This window comes from Giraffa tippelskirchi, chromosome 5, assembly GCF_054371585.1.
Source record: "Giraffa tippelskirchi isolate mGirTip1 chromosome 5, T2T-mGirTip1v1.2.pri, whole genome shotgun sequence".
In the NCBI taxonomy this organism is placed as follows: domain Eukaryota; kingdom Metazoa; phylum Chordata; class Mammalia; order Artiodactyla; family Giraffidae; genus Giraffa; species Giraffa tippelskirchi.
The window spans coordinates 230,580-247,309 of NC_137279.1; the positions used below are offsets into that span (position 1 = coordinate 230,580).

At 64.3% G+C, this 16,730-nt stretch overlaps 1 protein-coding gene across 1 annotated transcript; it reads right to left on the reverse strand.

Annotated features, from left to right (window-relative positions):
• Window positions 1-1,124: 1,124 nt before the first annotated feature.
• On the reverse strand, window positions 1,125-14,966 carry LAD1 (ladinin 1). The gene is made up of 10 exons (XM_081487934.1): window positions 14,604-14,966; window positions 6,278-6,415; window positions 4,580-5,264; window positions 4,059-4,169; window positions 3,727-3,770; window positions 2,599-2,671; window positions 2,377-2,514; window positions 2,028-2,114; window positions 1,701-1,775; window positions 1,125-1,548 (listed from the first exon to the last, which is right to left on the reverse strand). The coding sequence occupies exons 1-10, from the start codon at window positions 14,639-14,641 to the stop codon at window positions 1,543-1,545; spliced, it is 1,395 nt and encodes a 464-aa protein (XP_081344060.1). The 5' UTR covers window positions 14,642-14,966; the 3' UTR covers window positions 1,125-1,542.
• Between the last annotated feature and the right edge of the window lie 1,764 nt (window positions 14,967-16,730).

The following is a 16,730-nucleotide window of genomic DNA, read 5'->3' on the forward strand; positions in this document are numbered from 1 at the left end:
GCCTGCAGCCCTGAGGACCCGCAGGAGGCCGGGCTCGCGGGAGGGCATGTGCTGCCCCCAGAGGGAGCAGGGCGTCCCCTCCACGGTCTGTCAGGCGGGCACCCCAGGCTGCGTGCTGTCCTCACACATCACCCTGAGGCCACCCTGGGCATGCATCCCCGCAGGAAGGGTGAGTGCAGGGCCTTGGTGTGTGCAAGGGGGTGGGAGGCGTGGCGCTGCCCTCCACACCCTGCCCAGGCAGCCCCGATGGGCACCGAGGGCTCCCCCCGGGGGCAGCAGCGCCAGACGCCCAGATCCCCCGGGCCAGGTGGGCCAAGACCCCTCGGGCCCCCATGCTGGCGGGAGGGCTCTGTCGTGCTGGACAAACCCACCCGCCGGGACCTTCCCGAGTTTAGCACTTGAGCATCTGGCACTTTTCGGTCGCTTGCTGACCCGAGTCCCTGACAGGGCAGCGCTGAGTGGGGCCTGCATCTCTGGGGGTGCCCAGCCCATCCCTCCCTGGCTCTGTCGGGAGCTCCAGGGTTGGATGTGTGGAGGTGGGTGGGGGTGGCTGGCCAGGGCCTCCAGGTCCTGTTGCCCCCAGCGCCGGGCGGGCAAGGGGCTGCCATGGGAGACCCACTGCTGGAGCCGGGCCAGTCTGCAGTCACAGGCGGGGCCCCAAGGCCTTTCCGTCCTTGGCCCCAGGATGCGGGACGGGAGCCTCCCTCAGGACCAGGCCCTCAGGGGGGGCTAGGGTGTCGCCGACTGTAGAGAAACCCAAGCAGGCACCTGAGGGCGGGTTCTAACATACATCTAGTGATGGGAGAACATGTGGACCACACACACACTTGCACGCACACACGTACGCCCCGCACACACACAAACCCTCAGCCACACACAGCAGGCAGAGCTGACGGCACCAGGCTGGCCCTGGCTGCTTGGTCTAGACTCAGCTCAGCATCCCCTGAGCTCGCCTGGTCCAGGAGGGCAGGGGAGCAGAGAACCAGGTTTGGGGGGCAGGTGTGCTGGGCTGTGGCAGCAGAGGCTGCTGGCGGACTAATGCCTGCCCCCCTCAGGACCCTGCAGCCAAAACATTCTCCCCACGCCTTTCAGTCTCCCCTGAAAAGCAAAGCCTCCAGAAGGAATGATTTTTAAGGTATTATTGGTCACACCTGAGAGTGAATGAGTATACCAGCTCTTTCCTGAGAGCGGGGAGGGGGCTCGGGACGGCCTGGCCGGAGCAGCAGGTGTGGCGTGAGCAGGAGCGAAGCAGGGCCTGGGAGGGGTCGGCGCGGCTCCTCCAGCCCAGCCAGGTGGCCCAGGGACGGGGGCAGACCAGCCTGTGGGATGTGCGCGGAGACAGTGGTGCGGCCCCACTGCCCCGGAGGAGGAGGAATCGTCGTGGACGGGGTGGTGAGGCCATGTGCAGACGTGCAGTGCCTGCAGCCGGACAAGGCACCGGGCACGCCTGCCCCAGACGGACAGGGAAGCGTTCTCCCAGGTCCAGGGCGGAAAGCGGGCGGGAGAGGCGACCAGCGCGGCTGCTGACCAGAGACTGGCTCCTCACACCTGTGGGACAGAGGGCAGTTAGGACGAGGGGGTTCCCAGGGCGGGGCAGGGATGCCCTCTTTTCCCCAGCCCCCCCCCAACGCTGGGCCAGAGCCCCTGGCCTGAGGTGGAGGAGTGGGCGCCTGCCAGCCAGCCCCTGGGCCCCCGCTTACCTCAGCACCCAGCGGGGGCTCAGGCTTCTTCCTCCACTGGGGCCTCCTGCCAGCTGCCGACTCCCTCTGCGTCTCCTGGTTGTGGCATCGGGACTGAGATGGGGCTCAGGCAGGCGCAGAGCCCTCGGGCCCACCCCTTCCCAGGGGAGGACCCCAGGCCCTCCTCCTCTCTGCGCTCTGACCCACAGGCTTCTCCACGGCCATCCCGCGTGCAGAGCCCCATGTGCAGAGCATCTCCACTGCACTCGGGGCTATCCCTCCCCTAACGGGTCATTCTGCTACCAGAGGGCCTGCAGGGAGACCACAGCGGGCAGAGGGGCGCAGTACCTGAGGGCCCTGCTGTGCTGACTCCTGGGTCCTGCTGATCCACAGGTTGAGCCGCGACGTCACCACCCCCGAGAGCTGCAAGTTCTCCTAAGGAGAGAGCTCCCACCTTGGGGCCAGGCTGGCGTCTCCAGAGGGCCCCCCTCACCACATCCACGCGGCTCAGGCCACGGGACCCTCCCCCGGAGCTGTGTGCACAGCTGGGGTGGGGCTCAGCAACAAGAATGGCCGGGCCCTCAAGTCCGCCAGACGGACGCAGGGAAGCCAGAGGGTTCCCGCAGCGCCCAGGCTCCAGCTCTGCAGACCCCAGGCTCTGCGGCCTGCAGACACCTGGCGGGCCAGAGCCACTCACCTTGCGGCTGGAGGCTGGGCCTTCTCTGCTCTGGCCCACCAGCTCTTTTTCGAAGAGGTGGCGCTTGCTGGCGACATCCACGGGAGCCACAAGGAACTCAGTGCGGGACGGGCTTGCACACTTGACAGACTCTGATCTCTGGGAGCAGAGAGCACAGGCCGCTGACCCTGGAGGGTGATGCCCCCGGCACGCCCAGCACACTCCAGGGACTGGCCCACTCACCTGTATGGCCGAGTGGTATCGCTCTAGCTTCGGGCCTAATTTGACCGAGCTGGCTGGGAGCCTCACGCTGGCGCTGCAGGGCAGGAAGACAGGGCAAGACACAGCAGGTGAGGCCCTGCCCGCCCCACAGGACACCAGGCCTGCCCCTGCGCCCCACCTCACTCTGGCAAAGAGAATGCGGCCTCAGAGACTGATTCTGGGGGCTCCCCTGTCCTCCCGAGACACGGTCCATTCGGCAGGGCCCCCCAGGCCAGAAACAGCTACCATCCCTGCCCCGGGGTGTCAGTGCTGCCTCAGATGCTGCTCCCCTGTCTCCAGCTTCCACCCCCCCGGCCCCCAAGCCCCCCCATCCCAGGTCAACCCCACCCTGCCCTCAGGTGCAGGCAGCGTGAAAGGCTCACAACCCGGGCCTGATGCCCTCCTGACCCTGGCGCCCCAACCCTGCTCCCCCTGCGTCAGCCGGCCTCCACGTGGGCCCCGCTCCAGACCCCTCCACTCGCCAACCCTCCATCCAGAGCTGCCTGGAGAGCTCTCTCCACCTCATGCCCTGATGCCCCATGCCCTCGCCCCGCTCTCTCAGAGAGCTCTCCTCACCTCATGTCCCCCTGACGCCCACCGCCCCGTGCACTCACCCCGCTCTCCCCACCTCACATCCCCCTGATGCCCACCGCCCCGTGCCCTCGCCCCGCTCTCTCGCAGGCTCAGCTCTCCTGGCCGCAAGGGGCTCTGGCCCTCAGTTCCCGTTCTGCAGCCGCAGCACCTCTGTGCCCCGTGGTTCCTGCATGTCTCACTCTGATGCAAGGGCAGAGACTCATCCACTGTGTGCCCCACGCCCCCCCATCTCGCCCAGGACCGGCTAGCCTCAGAGACAGTCTCGGGGCAGATGGTGCGGCCTGTGTGCATGAAATCCCCGATGCTTGACTCAAACACACAGCCCTCCAGGGGCTCCTGGGCCCTGAGGGGAGTGCAGTGCTCGTGACCCCAGTGCACCCACCCCCCCTCCCTGGGCACCCCATGGCTCACGACGGCCCCTCCCGCTCGCCCCCTCCAGGCAGCCAGACCCTCCCCTTGCTCCATCTCGGGCCTCAGCCCCACGTCAGATGAGTCCCGGGGCCCCCAGGCCCTGACCTGCGGGTTAAGGCCGCCTCTGAGCTGTCTCTCCGGGGGCTCATCTGGAAGGAGAAGGAAGGTGCCAGTGAGCGGGCTTCCTGGCAGCCACAGCCTCTGCCAGGGAGGACTCAGCTCTCAGAACACAGCCCGCCCTGGGGTCTCCCACACGCCTCTGCGGACCCCAGCCGCACCGCCATGAAAGGCCCGCCTCTGGTCTGCGGCACGGCCCCTCTCATCAAGCCAGGTCAGCAGCCCCCCCATGAGGCCCCCAGATCTTCTCGGGGTGCCTCCTGCCTGCCTCCCCACTGCCCCGAGCCCTGCGGGGAGGGGACGACGGCAGCCAGGCTCACCCGGAAGGAGATGGTGCGGGGGCTAGAGCGCTGCAGGGCGCTGCTGAAGGTGGGCGAGGCCCGTGTGGGCGAGGGGGTCTCGGCCTCGGCCTCCGTGTTGGGGATCCTCACCTGGACCGAGCAGGGGGCGAGTCACACAGGAGGACGGGCATCCCGGAGCCCCGAGGGCCTGGCTCACCCCAGGAGCCGCGGGGAAGGGGCAGCAGGCCAGTCCTCCCTCCCGCCCGCTGCCTGGGCTGTGGGGGTGCGGCCACAGGCCTAGTGCCCGGCCACTGGACAGGGCTTCTGGGGACGGAGGGCCTCCAGAAGCATCTGAGGCTTCCCTGGAGTCTGGGCCTGGGATGAGGGTGTGGTGTGGGCACCAAGTGAGACCCCAGCCCAGTCCCCTGTCCTGCGGGCGGTGGAGCAGGCAGGGAGAGGAGACAGAGCTGCGGCCAGCCTGGAGGCGGGAGGACAGGAGACGGGGAGGCAGCCAGAGACGCCGGGAGGACAGGAGGGCAGGCAGGGGCTGCACCGCGCACCTGCAGAGTGACGGGCGGGAGGCCGCCAGCCCCGGGCAGAGGCCCCGCCGTGGACTCGAGCTTCTCAGGCCCAGCCCTCCGCTGCCCCATGGGGCTGGACCGGCGCTCCGCTGAGGCTGGTTGCTCCAGGGTCTGGGGCCGCGCTGGGGCCACAGCCCTGCCTGGGGCCGACTGAGTCTCAGGGGCCAGGGTCTTCTCAAAGACGGCGGCTTTCTCAGACACCAGGCTCTTCTCCGAGACGCTGGTTTTGTCTGGAATCGCCCTCTTTCCTGAGCCGGCTCTCTCCCCCAGCACCGCGATCTTCTGGGACACGGAGCGTTTACTGGGGCTGGGGGCTTCAGGGTCCAGGCTCGCTGCAGGCTCAAGCGTCTTCCCTGCAGCAGATGGCTTCTCGGAGCCTCGCTTCCTGCCGCCCGCGGGCACCCTGCCCGCCAGGCCCCCCTCCCCTGCGAAGCCGCGCTCGGGGCTCAGCCTCCGGCCAGGCAGCGACTGCACCTGCTCCTCGGGCGACGCCGGGGGCGGCGGCCTGGCCTCCTCCTCTGCCCCCGGCGGCTCCGGGACGGGGGCCTCCCGCCGCCTCTGCCTCCGCTCCTGCCGCGTCCTGAGGACAGCCCGGACATCCTCCTCATCTCTGGAGTCTGAGGCCGGTGGCCGGGGCCCCTCTGCTTCCTCCACGCTTGGCAGTCTGAGTCGGAAAGGAGACGAGCGAGAGACAGTCAGAGGTGGGAGAAACCCCGGGCGCACGAGACCCAGGGGGATGCCTCGGGGCGACTGGTGCCCTCGCGCCCCCCTCGAGCCACCGTCCCTTAAATCAGGATCGCTTTTATCTGCTTTACCCATCAGGCTTCCGAAGTATCAGCTGAACAAAGCACAAGAGGCTTTAAAAAAAAAATTATAAACGCCTGTAAGGTGCAACCACTCCATGTTCAACAAACACCTCTCCTGTGTCAGGCCATGCCCCTTACAGATGAGAAGCAGAGACGGGCAGGGAGCTGGCCCGAGCCACACAGCATCGGGCAGGGGGCAGGGAGCCAGGAGTGGTGCCCAGGCCTCTGCACCTCCTCGGCCACGTGGGTGCAGCGCAGGCCACACGCCCCGCGGCCCCGTCTCCAGGAGCCGGGGAGCAGCACACGAGGCCGCCCCAAACCCAGCCTCCAGCAGAGGGGCCCCTCCTGCGCCTCCACCCGCCTGCCCGTGGCTCGGGTGAGTTCATTCACTGGCTGAGCCCGCTGCCAGATCTAAGAACTGGGCTTGTTTGGAGGCGAGAGGAGACTCGTCCCCCAAGTGGGCCCCGTCCCTGCGGACAGCGGACAGGCGTGTCAGGGCGCTCAGCCTCGGGGCTGGCGCTCAGACCAGCGGTGCCTCCTTCCCGTCAGAGACCATGGGGTCCGCTAGAGGGGGGGAGCCGGGCTAAAGGGGCATGGTCGGCCCAGGGCCCCGACGACCCCCAGGCCTTGCCCCAGTGCACGAGCCGCGCACTCTCTGACCGCTGCCCACCGTGAGGCAGGTGGGGACCCTCTCTCAGGAGCATGGAAGGATCTTACGCTTATACAATGCCCAGCAAGAGCGGCCCGGCTCACGCACACCAGTCCTGACTGCTGTCCTGACCAGGGTGGGGCCCGCAGAAGACCAGCCTGCTCCCCGGGCAGGGGCGCTGGTCCATCCTCACCGGGACCGCGTCTCGCCTCCCATTCGCACCTCTCTGGGGCCGGCGGGTCCCCGTCCCGGGCGGGCAGGTCCTCCTCATCGTCCGCAGCGAAGCTCAGGTTCCGGTGTCGCCGCCGGCGTTCTCGCTCCTGTTCCTCCTCGTCCTCCAGGGTCCATTGCCGGGCCAGGCTGCCGGGGACGGGGGGTCAGCACGGCCTGGGGGTGATGCCCAGAGCGTCCCCCATCGACATGGGATTGCCCAGCCCGCCAGACAGAGACTCGCAGATGAAGCAGCCATCTCCAAAGGGGAATCCAGCATCGCTTCCCTCACCGCCTAGGCGCTCCGTCAGCCTCCTTCACCTCCGAAAACCAGCCTTCCCATGTGCGGGAGCAAGGGCACAGCCCGCTTCTGGACCCCAGTCACTCTCCCAGCCACAGTCACTCACAGTCACTCTCACACCGGTCACTCTCACACCCATAGTCACCCACAGTCACTCTCACGCCGGTCACTCTCACACCCATAGTCACTCACAGGCACTCTCAGAGCCATACTCACTCACAGTCACTCTCACACTGGTCACTCTCACACCCATAGTCACCCACAGTCACTCTCACGCCGGTCACTCTCACACCCATAGTCACTCACAGGCACTCTCAGAGCCATACTCACTCACAGTCACTCTCACACCTGTCACTCTCACACCCATAGTCACCCACAGTCACTCTCACACTGGTCACTCACCATCACTCTCACACCCATAGTCACCCACAGTCACTCTCACGCCGGTCACTCTCACACCCATAGTCACCCACAGTCACTCTCACACTGGTCACTCACCATCACTCTCACACCCATAGTCACCCACAGTCACTCTCACACCGGTCACTCTCACACCCATAGTCACTCACAGTCACTCTCACACTGGTCACTCACCGTCACTCTCACACCCATAGTCACCCACAGTCACTCTCACGCCGGTCACTCTCACACCCATAGTCACCCACAGTCACTCTCACACCCATAGTCACTCACAGTCATTCTCACACCGGTCACTCTCAGAGCCCCCCCAGACCCCGCGTTCCACCACCCCGCCTCCAGCCCTGTGTCCCCACAGCACCCTGCCCCACCCTCCCACCAGTCATCCTCACCCACCTGCCCGCGCACCTACCTCCCCCCCACCCCCCACCCCCATTCTAGCCAAAGAGCAAAGAATCTCTGAGGAACCAAGCTGGGCCAGCCTCCCACTGGGAACTGTGGGGTCACAGATCCACCCGCCAAACACCGAGAAAGGGAAGTGAGACCGGCTCTGCACCGGGAGGGGAAGGGCTGTGACTGGACGGCCCCGGAGAGACTGAGCTGGGCTGGACTTAGGGGGGACAGGACAGCCTGGAGGCCAGAAGCGGGGGGCCCACAGGGAGGGAGGCCGGGGGCGGGGCCCGCAGGGAGGGAGGCGGGGCCCACAGGAGGGAGGCTGGGGGCGGGGCCCGCGGGGAGGGGCGGGGCCCGCGGGGAGGGGCGGGGCCCGCGGGGAGGGGCGGGGCCCGCGGGGAGGGGCGGGGCCCGCGGGGAGGGGCGGGGCCCGCGGGGAGGGGCGGGGCCCGCGGGGAGGGGCGGGGCCCGCGGGGAGGGGCGGGGCCCGCGGGGAGGGGCGGGGCCCGCGGGGAGGGGCGGGGCCCGCGGGGAGGGGCGGGGCCCGCGGGGAGGGGCGGGGCCCGCGGGGAGGGGCGGGGCCCGCGGGGAGGGGCGGGGCCCGCGGGGAGGGGGGCGGAGTTTCCCCTGGGGCTGCAGAAGCTCCAGGCTGCGTGGGTCGGGGGTACCCGTCCAGCGCTGTCTGGGCCCCGATCAGTAGGGTCCGGGGAAAGCCGCCCTCTCGCCTCCCAGCATCATTGCAGGGGAGTAAGGCCCCTGCCTGGTCAGCGCCCAAACCTGCTCCCCAGCCTCTCCGCTGCCCTGTCCTGCCTCGTCCGCCTCTACAGAGCCTCTCACATGCAACCACGGAAAGAGTATCACTGGAGGAGCAGGCACGTTTCCAGGGGAAAACCCCACAAATTTTATCAACTGAATGACATATAAAGCCTATCTAAGAAGCTTCCTAAAGGAAAGAGCCCCTGGCCCCTGGGGAGACTTCTGCAGGACCAGGTCAGACAGCCTGCTTGATCCTCCCACCTAAGGGGGGTCACTTCCCTGCACCTTCCCAGTCCTCCTCCCTAGAAGGGGCAGGAGCCACACCACAGCCCTGACCTCTTCATTCAGGCCCAGCGTCACGTTCGCTGACCAGGTATTTAGTAAACTCACATTTTTGAGCAGGTTCTATACACAAGTGAGTTCCAGGGCTCCCTCCCTTTGGGGCACATGTCTGGGTCAGGGACTTGGACAAGGAGCATGGAACCCACTCGTGAACGAAAGGCCAGGAGGGACCAAGGACGAGGGGTGGCAGCCCCAGAGGGGACAGAGCTCCAAGGAGCTGGGTCTGCTGGCAGAGCGCGTGCCCAGGCCTGGCAGGGATGTGCCAGGGGGGACGCTGGACTCAGCAGAAGGGGTGCCAGTGTGGGTGCTTGGGGACCAAGGGAGACACGGATTCACTCCGTGGGTGGGGAGCTGCTAGGAGACTTAAGTGATGGGTTTGGGACAGATTTTGAAGGCAGAGTCCACTGGGTTTGCTGAGGGGCTGGATGGGGATGGGGGGCCAGCGAGGAAATGAGAAAAATGAAGGAAAACTGGCTTGAGCAGCTCCTGATGATGCTTTTAGAAGGCTGGGGGCCGTGGGGGAGAGAGAGATTCAGTGAGACGTCTGAAGCAGTGGTGGGTGGTGGGGGGCGGGAGGACATGAAGAGGGAGCAGACCAAAGAAGATGGGACACTCGGCGACGGAGGAGGGAGGGGGGAAGGGAGGAGCCAGCCCGGCAGACCGCAGGAAGGGCAAGACCTCCACAGGCAGTGCTGGGCAAAGAGGCTCCCAGACCCTTGGAAAGAGCCCGACTGGACAAGAGAGGACAAGGGGGCTTCAGAAGGAGGAGCTGGCAACGCCCAGCATCTGAGAAGGGTTAACAAGAAGCCAAGCCACTAAGACAGGACCACACCTGCGGGAGGACGTGGACACAAACACTGCTTTAATTGAGGTGTGATTTACCTACAGTAAATGTGCAGACCTTATGTGTCCTTCTTAAAGATGGACAGATGAGGTAGAGGGGAGAGGGTATCAGAGATTTGCAAAGAAAGCATGGAGAGGTTGCCCTGCAGGGAGAGAAAAGGCCACGAGACAGGGCACATCCACGACGGTGCCCAGAACACGCATGCCACCAAACGTGGCGCCAGGTGCGGAGGCAGGGCGCTCCTCCTTGCGGGGTCACCAGATCTCTGCCTCACACAGGAGCACGAAGGGGCAGCAAGCCCTAGGCCCCACACTGGCAGCCTGCCCACGCCTGGCAGTCAGGCTCGCTGGCAGTGCAGACCTCAGCGCCCCTGCCTGTCAGGGCCTGACTCCCCCTGAGTGGGTGGGAAGGGCTCCAGCCCAGGCCCCACGGCCTTGATCACAGAGTGGAAACTGGACTGCCCCGGGCCTCTGCCCTCACTCACTCCATAGGAACCCACGGCCCCTCCAACCAGGCCCCGACGCCCTCGTCCGGGTGAGAAAGGCCCCCTGCACGTGTCTTCCCCCGGGTCCACACAGTCAGCCCGCCCCTGTGGACCCTCCCTTGAGTCCACAGTTCGGGGTCGGCCATGCCCTGCAGAGATGAGGGGCCACCCTCTGCAGGGAGACTGGCCCACAGAGTCGGGACCCCCCACACACACACACCTGTGGCCAGGTAGGGATGGAACGCCCAGGATTCCCTGGGCCTGAGCAAGCCTGTTCCCACGCAGGCCACTAAGCCCTCAGGGGAGCTGCTGGTTTGTCGGTGGAACCTGGGTCAGAGAGCATGTGATCTGTCAGAGCCTAGTCTCAGGGAAGTGACTCACCCCAGGCAGCTCCTTGCCCGGAGGGTGTCAGCCCAGCCGTCCTCGTGTGACCCCTAGCTGTACACCAAGACCCCACTGCTCACCTCGGTGATGTGGTCACCCCCCCAACCACAGCCCCCAGTGCAAGAGAAATGTTATCTCCACCAAACAAAGAACTACCCCTCTAAAGAGAAGGAGAGGGAGAGAAGGACAGGAGGGGCAGAGGTCAGGCTCCCAAGGGGGCGGGTGACGCCCCAGAAATGAATATACGGTACCCAAAGGCCCAGGGCAGTGCCAAAGAAAGTTCAAACTTCTGGACAATAGCATTCATTTCACATGCTGCTAGAGTTATGCTCAAAATCCTCCAAGTTAGGCTTCAACAGGACGTGAACTGTGAACTTCCAGATTGCAAAACTGGGTTTAGAAAAGGCAGAGGAACCAGAGATCAAATTGCCAACATCCTCTGGATCATAGAGAAAGCAAGGGAATTCAAGAAAAACATCTACTTCTGCTTCATTGACTGTGCTAAAGTCTTTGACTGTGTGGACCACAACAAACTGTGGAAAATTCTTTAAGAGATGGGAATGCCAGACCACCTTATCTGCCTCCTGAGAAATCTGTATGCAGGTCAAGAAGCAACAGTTATAACCTTACATGGAATAAAGGACTGGTTCAAAATTGAGAAAGGAGTACATCAAGGCTATATATTATCACCCTTATAATAACTTCTATGCAGACTGTGATAACTTATATGTCTATAACTTATATGAAGAGCACATCATGCAAAATGCAGCTGAATGACTCCCAAGCTGGAATCAAGATTACGGGAGAAATATCAACAACCTCAGATATGCAGATGACACCACCCTTAAGGCAGAAAGTGAAGAGGAACTAAAGAGCCTCTTGATGAGGATGAAAGAGGAGAGTGAAAAAACTGGCTTAAAACTCAACATTCAAAAGACTAAAATCACGGCATCCAGTCCCATCACTTCATGGCAAACAGATGGGGAAAAGGTGGAAGGAATGACAGATTTTATTTTCTGGGCTCCAAAAATCACCGTGGATGGTAACTGCAGCCATGAAATTAAAAGATGCTTGCTCCTTAGAAGGAAAGCTATAACAAACCTAGATAGTGCATTAAAAAACAAAGACATCACTTTGCCAACAAAGGTCCATGTAGTCAAAGTTATGATTTTTCCAGTAGTCATGTGTGGATGTGAGAGTTGGACCATAAAGAAGGCTGAGCACCAAAAAATTGATGCCTTCGAATTATGGTGCTGGAGAAGACTCTTGAGAGTCTCTTGGACTGCAAGGAAATCAAACCAGTCCATCCTGAAGGGAATCAACCCTGAATATTCATTGGAAGGACCAATGTTGAAGCTGAAGCTCCAATATTTTGGCCACCTGATGGGAAGAGCCAACTTATTCAAAAATATCCTGATGCTGGGAAAGATTGAAGGCGGGAGGAGAAGGGAACGACAGAGGATGAGATGGTTGGATGGCATCACCCACTCAATGGACATGAGTTTGGGAAAACTCTGGGAGTGGTGATGGACAGGGAGGCCTGGCGCACTGTGGTCCATGGGGCAGCAAAGACATGACTGAGGGACTGAACAGCAACAAAGGGCCCAGAGCGGTGCTCAGCGCTCAGAAGCACACGTAGTGGTGAATCCAGTGACAGTAAACCAATAAAGAAAGGAAGCGGCGAGGGCTCTGACGTGCCTAGACAACACCGGACGCTCACAAGCACCATTGACAAGAGGCTCCCACAACCTTGAGGAATTGGGGTGTCACCTCCGTTCCGCAGATGAGGCTTCCAAGGCTCGCAGGATCAACAAGTTACCCAAGGCAGGATGGCCAGTAAAAGAAGGAGCCGAGGTTCCCAGCCAGGTCAGCCTGTTAACCACAAGGCCCAGTGCCAGGAAGGACGCCCTGGGAGGCTCCACCTACTCAGGAGCCCAAGAGCTGAGCAGTCAGGGGGAGTGGGGTGCCTGGGAGGGGCCGGAAGGTGTGGAACTCCCCAGCCCAGCTTGAGCTCTGGCGCAGCCTCGGGAAGCAGGTTTGGGGAAACCCAGCGGCCAACAGCTTGTCGTTTAGAGCACGAGGGTCGGTGCACGCCGACACCCGGGGGTCCCAGCCACGGCCACCAGCTGAAGCTGAAGCCCCAGCAGCTGCCCCCGCCCGCCCCTGTCCTCAGCACCTAGCCGGCATCGGGACACGCGGCCCTCTCCACTCCAGGCAGGCCTGCCAGCCCCCACGCTCCATTCTTAGAGGAAGGGATCTCCTGTTCCCTTCTGTGATTCGGGAAACTCCCTGCCTGCTGTGCAGGGGAGAGCCGGTTCGGCTCCGTCCCCCAGGCCCTTCTTCCTGAGTCTGCCCTGCTCATGGTCAGTAGCTGAGGGCAGGGGTGTCCCTGCGGGCAGGTTGACCAGCAGAACCCCTCCTTCCTAAGGGAATCGCACACGGAAGTCCACTGTTCGACAGGTCAGGGCTCAGCTGCCTGGGGAGGGTTAGCAGGGGAGGGCGTGGAGGCTGCCCCAGGCTCAAAGGGCAGGACGTGCAGACCTCGGGATGGGAAGAGGGGGTTCAGGCCTGACAGCAGGCCCTGCGAGCGGGGGCCGGTGTGCTGCCCAAGGGGAGCAGGCCTCCCCATGCAAGGGGCTGCTGTGGGTGGTCAGTGATGGTGGTCGTCAGCCCTGACGGTCTAGGGAGAGGTGCCAGGGAGAACCAGGCAGCTTGGGAGGTGGCAGGGCTGCAGGAGGCCGGGCGGGGAAATGATTAACCCCCCGCTGCTCTGTCCTGGGCACCCGACCCACCCTCACCCCCCGCATTCAGGCCCGCCCTGCCTCATGGGGAGGAGAGAGCAGGGCACCAGGTGCCCGTCCAGGGCTGGGTGTCTGCATTTCGACCTGGTGCCAAGGATGGGGGGCCCGCTGGCCCTCCACTGCCCACCTAGGCCCTGCCTGGAGCCACGCTCCTTGCCTCCTCCTCAGCGCCCCCCACCCTCGCCTGGGAAGCTCGGTTGACAGTGACTCACAGCCCTTCCCTCTGCCAGCTGGGGCTTGTTCCCGGGAGCGGGGCGGAGGGTCCCGGCTCCAGCTGCCTCCTAGGCAAGCACTGGCAACAGCTGCGGCTGCCCAGGGCGCTGGGGAGGCAGGGCGGGCTCCCCAGGGCACTCGAGCCCACCCCTGCAGCCACAGGAGCCCGGGCCTCTGAGCAGAGGGCCAGCGGAGACCAGGCCCCGCTCCGTCAACCTCAGTGGACATCTGAGCAGACACGGATGCCCAAGGCCCAAACGGCAACACCAGAACCTCCCACCCACCCAGACTTGTCCACACTGAGCAGGGCCCACACGTGCGCGTGCACACACACTGGAACACAGACAGGCCCCGCCTGGAAGCACAGACACTCCCGCATCAGACCCACATGCAGAGTCCAAGGCCTTGCCCGCCAGCCCCACCCTCTGCACAGACCCTCCCTGGGTGTGACTGGCCTCTGAGAGGCCGGGCCCCTGGCCAGAGCACCGAGCACCTCCTTTCTTGGGGCGTATCCTCCGCCTCTCCAGACCCCACAGGTCTCTGCTGCATTTGAGGACAGAGTCCAGGGGGACCCCAGCCCTGGGGGGGTGCTGCCATGGGGGTCCCTGGAGCTTGGAGCCCTTGGGAGGGAGAGGAGGGGAGGGTCAAGGTCCTGATGGGAGGGCCTGGGAGGGGCTGCCCACACCTGCAGGGGCAGCCTGGCCTCATCCCCCAAACCCCTGCCTGGGGCCAACTTCTACCAGCCAGAGCCTTCGGGTCAAGAAGTAGGGACCCAGCTCCTGCCCACCCACTACCTGGCCCTCAGTCTCCTGGGGGTGGAGGTGGCGGTCAGGAGATGCTCTTGGAGGGACCCCAGGAGGAGTTCAGGGGTCCCCAACTGCATGAGGGTGCTGCCTCCTGGACACCCCCCCCCCGGCTTCTCACCCTGACTAGATGTCCAGCAGACAAGGAGGAGGCACCCAGGCCCCAGACCCTTTAAAGGCTCCGCTCGGGAGTGAAGCCTGAAGCACAGATGGGGAGAGTGCCAAGCGTGAGGTTTCCCAGCCCCGACAGCACCCCAACACGCTGCGCCCAGAGCCTGAGCCTCATCCCTGGGAGGGCACCTGCCGGCTGGGCCTACTCACTGACCCTCCGAGGCCTCCAGCCGCCTCCCCCGGGGAGGGTCCTCTCAGACTCTCCAGAGAAAGACACGCAGTCAGGGGCGTCTCAAAAGCTGAGACTTGGGCATATACCTCCGGAACGCCTCCCCAGCCCCCAGAGCGGCCTCTCCAGGCTGGTCAGCCCTCCGCAGGCAGCCTCCTGGGGCCTGCGTCCCCAAGGAGGAAGGAGGGCCGGAACCCCTGGGGGTTGCGCGGCGTGGCCCCAACCCTGTGGCCCCCGGAGCAGTCAGGACCCCGGCTCACCTGGACAGAGCGGCCCAGCTCTTCCTGCTGACCGACATGTCGCCGGACCGCCGCGCGTCCAGTCTGCTCCGCGCCGCCCCGCGCCCCGCCCGCGGCGCAGGTAGGCTCACCTGGCCTCTTATCCCGGGCCGCGCCCGCGCAGCCGCGCCGCCTGCCGCCTCGGATTGGCCTGCAGGTGGGGGCGTCGCGGACGGAGCCTCCCCTGTCCCCTCCCCGGCCTCCCGGCCCCGCGCCCTAGACCAGTCGCCGCATCGAGGGACAGACGGACGGATGGACGGGTGGACGGGCGCCCAGGCCGCGCGGGGCGGGGCGGCCGCCCAGGGTGGGGACCGAGACTTCCTGCTCGGAACCTGTCGAACCAGCCCGCCTGGCCGCCCCCTCCCGCGGGTGCCCGACCGGGAGTGGGGTGCCCCGGGTCAAGCCCGCTCTCCTCCCGCCGACCGGCTCGACCACGCGAAACCCAGCTGGGAAGCAGGCGGGCAGGCGCGCATCTTGGGTCCGGAGCCAGAGCTCTTCCTAGGAGCGCGCGGGGCGCGGAAAACTGCGGGCACGCCCAGTGCAAAGCCCGCCCCTCCAGAAAGAAGAGCCAGGATCCCTTCTGCACCGCAGAGCTCACGGCTCCGGCTCCGAAGAAGCCAAGGCTTCGGAGGCGCGCTCGGACTTTGGGCTGGCGGGGCAAGGGGTTGAACTGGGCCGGCTTCCCCTGGCCGGGAACAGCGAACAGGGGAGTAGCGCGGGAGTTCTGGAGCGAGGGAGGGACCACCTGGCTCCCTTTCGGTGCACATCCGGCTGCGTGGGCCTCCCATCCAGCAGGACCTCAGCGGACCAGGGAGAGGGTCAGTGCCTAGCAGGGGAATCTTGCCTTCCCTGCGCATCAGAACTGCAAGGTCAGCGGCTGTTGTTGCGGCTTCCAGAGGAATGAGGTGCAAACCCCGACTCCAGTAGGAGAAGACAGGGGTAGGAGGGCTGGAAATGACGCGGCCTGCAATGGCACCCCACTCCAGTACTCTTGCCTGGAAAATCCCATGGACGGAGGAGCCTGGTAGGCTGCAGTCCATGGGGTCACTAAGGATCGGACACGACTGAGCAACTTCACTTTCACTTTTCCCTTCATGCACTGGAGAAGGAAATGGCAACCCACCCCAGTATTCTTGCCTGGAGAATCCCAGAGACAGCGGAGCCTGGTGGGCTGCCGTCTGTGGGGTCGTACAGAGTCGGACACGACTGACGTGACTTAGCAGCAGCAGTAGCAGCGGGGTCTCGCTGGCCGGCCTGGCCCCTTTGGGGCGCTGATCCAGGGCTGTGGTCTCTACAGTGCCTCCCAGCTCTGAGATCCCCAGTGAAGGGCAAGCCTGCTGCTGAGCAAAAAGCCTGGGCACCTACAAGCACAGCTACCCTGCCAAGGCAGCTCCTTCCCCAAACACCCCCTCCTCCAGGGAGTCCTCTTTCTTGGCTAGAGGAGCTGAACGACTTTCAAGGAATGAGAGCTGGAGACCAGGCTTTGGGCGCTGGCATGGATGAACCATGTGACCTGGGGCCAGTCACCTGTTTCCTCTTCTGAGTCGTAGAAATGACACTTTGCCCAGCTTCCTTCCAGGTTGTGGGGATCAAATGAATCTGCTGCTGAAGGCACGTGAACCTAGGGAGAGCAGTGGGAGCTGCCCAGGGCCATGCAGAGGCCAAGGCAGGCCGGGCCACTGGCTCCTCCAGGGCGAGAGGAAGAGGGGGAGGCAACAACCCAGGCCCCTGCGTGCTGGGACTCAGGGCCATCCCTTCCAGGGCGCCTGCTGTCCCCAGGGACCCAGAAAATGTCCTTCCCTTGGTTTGTCAACTGAGAAAGAAAAGTAACCTTTGTCATTGGAAGCCCAGCCGTTCCAGGGACACTCCGTGAAGCCAGCAGTCAGGAGTGTCTCTAAAAGTTCAAACTCTAACACCAGCGCTATGGACACAAAACCGAAAGACACGGAAGCCTGGTGTGCAGACACCTCCAGAGGTGCAGGAAAGTGAGTTTTGTGCGCATTAGGGCCCTACAGTCTGCTGCGGGCAGACCCTTTCTGCGTCCCGGGCACTCGCTATGCATTGTGCAGCGTCAGTGCTGCAGTAACAAGTGTCACCGGCTCGGTGGCT

Excerpts from the sequence above, each read along its gene's own strand:
- LAD1 (XM_081487934.1), bottom strand. The coding sequence starts at position 14,641 with ATGTCGGTCAGCAGGAAGAGCTGGGCCGCTCTGTCCAG. Across the intron at positions 3,771-4,058 it reads CCCGCACCATCTCCTTCCGG|ATGAGCCCCCGGAGAGACAG; the intron begins GTGAGCCTGGCT and ends TTCTCCTTCCAG. Across the intron at positions 2,115-2,376 it reads GCCCAGCCTCCAGCCGCAAG|GAGAACTTGCAGCTCTCGGG; the intron begins GTGAGTGGCTCT and ends CTCTCTCCTTAG.